A 5,780-nucleotide genomic window follows, 5' to 3' on the forward strand; every position below is an offset into this window, starting at 1 on the left:
CCCGACACAAAGCCAAAGCGCAACACCGCGGCTCGGTCGTGATGATTTTCCAAACTCGGCCGTACACCTGGAAAACGGATTCGCCGATGCCGCCGAGCTCAAACGCTAAGATGCTATCGGGCCAATTTTCAGCCTGAGCTTTCGATGGGCTTTTGCGATGGCTTTGTCGTAGCGCGCGGTGTCTGATTGCGCGGCGTGCCGTAACAACGACCGGACTTGACTTGAATGTCTACATCTTCGTGCGCCTGAGTGTGCGCGTGCGTGTGTTGAGGGATTTTCTTCAGGACAGAAATCCAATCACAGAATAGATTACAGGCCAGCCATCTGTTTGCTGACGCTGACTTTGGTGCGGTGATTTCTTCGGGACTGATTTGTGTCCAGAAAAGCCAGTCATGACAAAAAACAAAAAGCAAAACAACAGCACCGACGTCAAATGAGCCTACGTGCGGTGCGCGAACATGACCGCGTCGTGAGTCGAATAGCGTCGTTGCCCGAAGTCATACAGTATTTCCATCTTTTTAGAAAACCAGAAAAAAAGAGAACATTTTTTGGAACTGACTTGCTAACAGGAAGTTGCAATTCCTCAGTCGCTTTTGCTATGAGCCCGACAATATTATTCATTTATTCTTGTGGAATTTCAACAACTCTATTCTTTTCAGATTACATTCCTTTGATGAGATGAAATGACTTTCTCCTATTTCCCCCAAAATGCAAACGCATTCTCTAAGCATGACTATTTGATGCTCATAAATGGATGCATTACTGGTGTCATGCTTCTCTGATAAAGTTTGTTTTTCTCTCGTACAATCTTTTATCGTCTATGCCGCACTGGTGTGATGCTTCTCTGATCAAGTTTGTTTTTCTCTCGTACAATCTTTTGTCTATGCCGCTCTCTCGCGCTCTATCTATGTAGCTAGCTAGCTAACTATCCACCGTAGCTTGCTCTCTTTAGCGATCGATCAATTGATCGCGCGATGAATATCCTGTATAGTGTGTGCGCGTGCTCTCTGCGTACGTCATAAAGCAATTTTCCGATGTAACGTGCGTGTTCCTCTTTCGAAGAATAAGATGATGGTGGTGACGTTGCTTTTTGTTTTTCCGCCAACAAGACGAGGAAAGATGCGCGCGGAAAGTCACGACGTCTTGTTAGCAGTCAACAAACGTCGAGCTGCGCCGCGCGCTGGTCGTACTGGTCGTACTGGTTGTGCGGGTCACCTCCTATCATTTAGCGCCCTTATTTTAAGGGCATCCAGACTGAGCAAGAAATGCATTGATTGGGAGCTTGATAGTTTTGCCCTTTAAAAAAAAAAAAAAAAAAACTTTGAAATTGTTGATATTGTCTGTTTTCCCTTCATACAAGGATTATTCTCCCCAGCCTAAAAAAAATACGATATGTAATATGTATTTATTTTTTTTTTTTACTTGTCGCTGTCTGGCGGTGTTGCAACTTTCAGGCACTCTTCTGCAGCCAGCCAGTCTGCGATTATTTGTTGTCGGATGACGACGGCTTCCAAAGTTGATGAGATCAAGGCAAAGGTTGCCACGCGTCCTTTCCGCTTGGCATTTGATTGTCCAGGCCAAAGCGGTTTTACCCGCAAACAATTGACTTAGGGGAAAGACCAACAGTGAGTCTCAACGCTGTCACAAGAGAGGACATGAAAAAAAAAAAATCAAATAAAAAAATGAAAGCAAAGGTCTCATCGGATAGTGATCGAACTTGCAATTAGGCTCCTTGGACTTGTTTGTTTCTTCTTCCTGTCAACATTTTGCTCGCTCTGCTCTGCGTCGACTTTATTCTGCTAAAATCTCGAGTTGTTTGATTGCCATTACGTGAGCAAAATGTTCTTGTAAGCTGAAGTTTACTCTGGTAAAATGCGGCCTTTTTTTTTTCTTATAAATGAATTCTGATCTAATCGATTCAAATGAAATATTTGTGGATGGTCTGTCCATTGGAAAGCATCAGATATGGTGTCCCCCCCAACTGAATGACTCTCGGCCTGTTTCGATGTGTGACATCCAACTGCAGTCAAATTTGCGCCCGTGGAAAGATGATCCCAGAGAAGCGTCGGATTTGACTTTTTTTTTGTAATTGAATAGCGATCGGATGAATGGTCGTGGCTGGAAAGCATTTGCCAGGTGCTCGCGAAGAACAAACGGCACGGCCATCCGAGCGCACGCTGTGAATTTTTCCCCGTTGGCCAACAGCCGGCGCGGCCCGGGCCGGCCCTCGGTGTCGGATACGCACGTCAAGAGCAAACGGGAGCTTTTGGCATCGGCGGGGCCGGGGCCATTCTCCCCCGCGTCTCCTATCCCATGATGCCTCGCTGCCAGGGACAAAGTGCTCTTTGTGTGCTCTCGGTGGCTCTGGGCGAGAGCGCGCACACACGCCTTTGAAACTGCGTTTGAGCCGTGGGATTTTCATTTCTATCCCCTCCGCCTCTCACCGCTCTTTGCTTTCACGCTGCCCTGGATCTCACCCTCCTCAGACCCCCCCACCCGCTCTTAGCAACTGCTGGATTGGGACAGTAACACCGTGGCTCTTGGCTGCCTCCCTTTCTCATGGGTGCCGAGGACGGCTTCCGCTGAATTTGGAATCAGACCCGAGCCCGTCGAATCAAACATTACAGTACCAGTTAGTCGCCCCCCCCCCAAGGCATAAGAACTTGCGATGTTCACTTAGCTAGCTTTGCTAGCTATGCCTACGTCGCAAAAATGCATCTTCCTTTCTGATACTTTGCTGGTGTGGCCACTTTATACGGTCGTGCACGTCACGTGGAGAAAAATAGGAGTGCAAGAAAAAGAGGGGAATCGTGTCTTTAAGTCCAACGAGGCAGCTAGCATATGGACAAGGTGGACACGGGAACCGTGACGACCGCGCGGACGGTGTGGGTAATGGTGGACCGTGCGGAGCTGGGCTTCCGGCCGCTCTGGCTGCTTTCGAGCATCTCCATGTCGTCGTTGGCCGTGAACGCGTGCACGCGCCTCAGAGCGAGAAGGCGCAAGAGCGGGCTGAAAAACAGGCTTTCAAATTCCGACGTGGCAGCCCGCTTGCCGCTTAGGGCCGGCGTGGCCGCTTTAGAGCACCCCGTCGGAAAAGCCCTGCGACCGCCTGGTGGGATGTGTTCCCGCCCCTGAGGATTTGGTAGGCAGGAGAAAAAAATTGCTCCACGAAATTCCGGGTCGCAGTAGTGCTGTTTGAGAACTGACAGTGGAGCAGGGCGCCGTTTCAGTGCATTCGATGGACACGCTCACAATGTGAGAGCAGAGAAAATGGCCTGTTTTTGTTTGGTTTTTTTAATATACAGCACTTGATGATTTGCCTGGCCGAACGAACTCCTTCCATGCCCGGGTTTTTGGCCCCGCGACCGCCAACGCTGCATTCCGCTCGGCCCGCCGGTGATCTGCCAGCCCCCTCCCGAGTCCCACAGGAGGCCAGTAAGGCCCGACGCGACTCTTTGTTCACCTTGACGGAATCCTTCCCTGCCGGCGGGTTCGGGGACGGCGGCCACGAGACGCAGCGAGCGCCTGATGCCGTCCGTTCCCGTCGTCGCTGAACCACCTTGCGTTGCACAAGCTGCTGCAATTGGCCGAGCACCGTCCTAGCACGGCTCTTCTTTCGTCCTCCTCCAAGCCAGCAAATGAGCTACACCGTTATGTCGCGCGAGGGGGGTGAGATGGACACGAAAAGATAACGGGGGGTGGGGGGGCATGCTAACCGCTCGGCTAACGTGACGTACGCAGTTGCGAAACATCAGGAATCAGTGCTGAGGTGCTGCGGTCCACTTTGGATCCAAATCTCTCAGGAAGAAAACAAAATAGCAAAACAGAGAAAATCAGAGCGTCGCAAATGCAGTTTGTGTTTGTTGGCGGTCTTGAGCAACGCAGTTTTAACTTTGACTTTTGAGATCTGCCAAAAGTGACATTTTATCAGCTTTGAAAAGCAGAAATGTGGCCGTGCTGAGCGACTTTCCAAACACTCGACGTCCCGCCAAGGGGCTTCCACCTATGCCGCCATGTGAGAGCTAAACAGGAGGTTTCATCGGCTCAAAGTGTCAGTCGAACTTTCTTGCGACGCTCATGCGAAGGTTTACCGCTGCCGGTGGATTTCCCGAAAACGATGATTTGCATCCGACGCCCTTTGAGTTTTCACCTCGTGCCTTTGCTCAGTATTCAAATGAGAGCGAGGCGGGAGGAGGAGGAGGAGGAGAGGAAGCCAAAGCGAGCCGGGCCCGGAGAATGGGCCGCTTTCCTAATTGTCACCGAGGGGCTCCCGGGGGCAGCCGGCCAAGCCAATGGCCAACGGCGAGGGGGGTACGCCGCCACCAAAACGGCCCGGCTCCCTCCTCCTACCTGCTTCGCAAAGCGTCTGAGAGGCTCCGTCGCTTCCACATGAGGGCTCCGCTTGTGAGTCGCACCTGAAGAATCAAAGCACCCGCAGGAGACAAGGGGGGGCCCAAAATGTCCCACAATAATAACAACCGGGAGGACGCGGGGGAGAAGGGCGAGGCCGTCGCACCGACGCCGCCACCTCCCCCCGGGGCCGATCCGGAGGCCCCCCGCCGCCCTCTGACGCGCAGCATCTTCCCCGTCTCCGCAGTGTCGCCGGCCGCCGAGAGGATCCGCTTCATCCTCGGGGAGGACGACGACGGCCCGCCGCCCCCGCAGCTCTTCACCGAGCTGGACGAGCTGCTGTCGGTGGACGGCCAGGAGACGGAGTGGAAGGAGACGGCCAGGTAAGGGCGCCGGCGACGGGGAGGGGGAGGGGCGGCGCATCAAAAGTCGGGCTGGACATCGCGGTCAAGCCAAAAGCAATTTTACAATCGCAAAGGCTCCAATTGGACTAAATACAGGCTATACATCAATTGGAAGAGTGAGAGGGGGGAACAAAAAAAAAGTTCCTTTTTAAAAGTTGTTCAGCATGAGTGACATCACGGCGAGCCAATGGGTGAAGGGAACGCTTTTTATTGTGAAAATGTCGGTAAGCACGGCGAGTTTTCGTCATTTGGCTCCATTCTCAGGAGGGCACCTGATCGTCATGTCAAGTAGGCAATGTGATCATTGGAGCAACAGGAAAAGAAAAGCCTTAGCCTGTTCACTCAAGTCAAGCTAACTTGGAGTTAACTACTAAGTGAAAATCTATCGATCCAGCTATCAATATATATATATATATATATATATATATATAGCACGTCGACCTCACAGTGCAGAGGTACCGGGTTCAATTCCAGCTCCGGCTTTGCTGGGTGGAGTTTGTTGTTCTCCCTGCTCCTGCGTGGGTTTTCTCCGGGAAATCTGGTTTCCTCCCACGTTCCAAAAACATGCATGGCAGGTAGATGGAACACTCTAAATTGTCCCTAAGTGTGAGTGTGAGCACGGATGGTTGTTTGTCTGTGTGTGCCCTGCGATTGGCTGGCAACCAGTTCAGTTGTCCCCTGCCTACTGCCAGATGACAGCTGAGATAGGCTCCAGCACGCCCGCAACCCTTGTGAAGATAAGCGCAGGTCATAAAATGGATGGAGGGATAGACAATATATCATATTTGTAGAGTTACTGCCAAGCAAAAATACCTGGCCGTATTTTGTACCGTGTTGGCTGTAGTTCTCGTGTGTGTATGTGTGTGTGTGTGCGCGTGTGTATGGCTGCTGTCTATTGTGTTGAATGTGGGCGTGAGTACTCATGGCTCCAATCGGATCTCTGTGGAGACAAAGGAGCGGCCCTTCCTGATTGGCCAACAACTAACCGCACCATCTTGAAAGATCCTCCACAGAATGACAGGAGTC

The 5,780-nt window shown here is 51.6% G+C and overlaps 1 protein-coding gene across 5 annotated transcripts in view; it reads left to right on the forward strand.

The window, feature by feature from the left end:
• The window catches only part of slc4a4a (solute carrier family 4 member 4a), a 39,726-nt gene that overhangs the window by 12,362 nt on the left and 21,584 nt on the right, over window positions 1-5,780 (forward strand). For all 5 annotated transcript variants that reach the window (XM_019876187.1, XM_019876186.1, XM_019876188.1 and 2 more), the window contains exon 5: window positions 4,598-4,733. In XM_019876187.1, coding sequence (XP_019731746.1) covers window positions 4,598-4,733 — 136 coding nt within the window. The remainder of the gene's footprint in view (window positions 1-4,597; window positions 4,734-5,780) is intronic.

This window comes from Hippocampus comes, unplaced genomic scaffold, assembly GCF_001891065.2.
Source record: "Hippocampus comes isolate QL1 unplaced genomic scaffold, H_comes_QL1_v1.1 scaffold102, whole genome shotgun sequence".
NCBI lineage: Eukaryota > Metazoa > Chordata > Actinopteri > Syngnathiformes > Syngnathidae > Hippocampus > Hippocampus comes.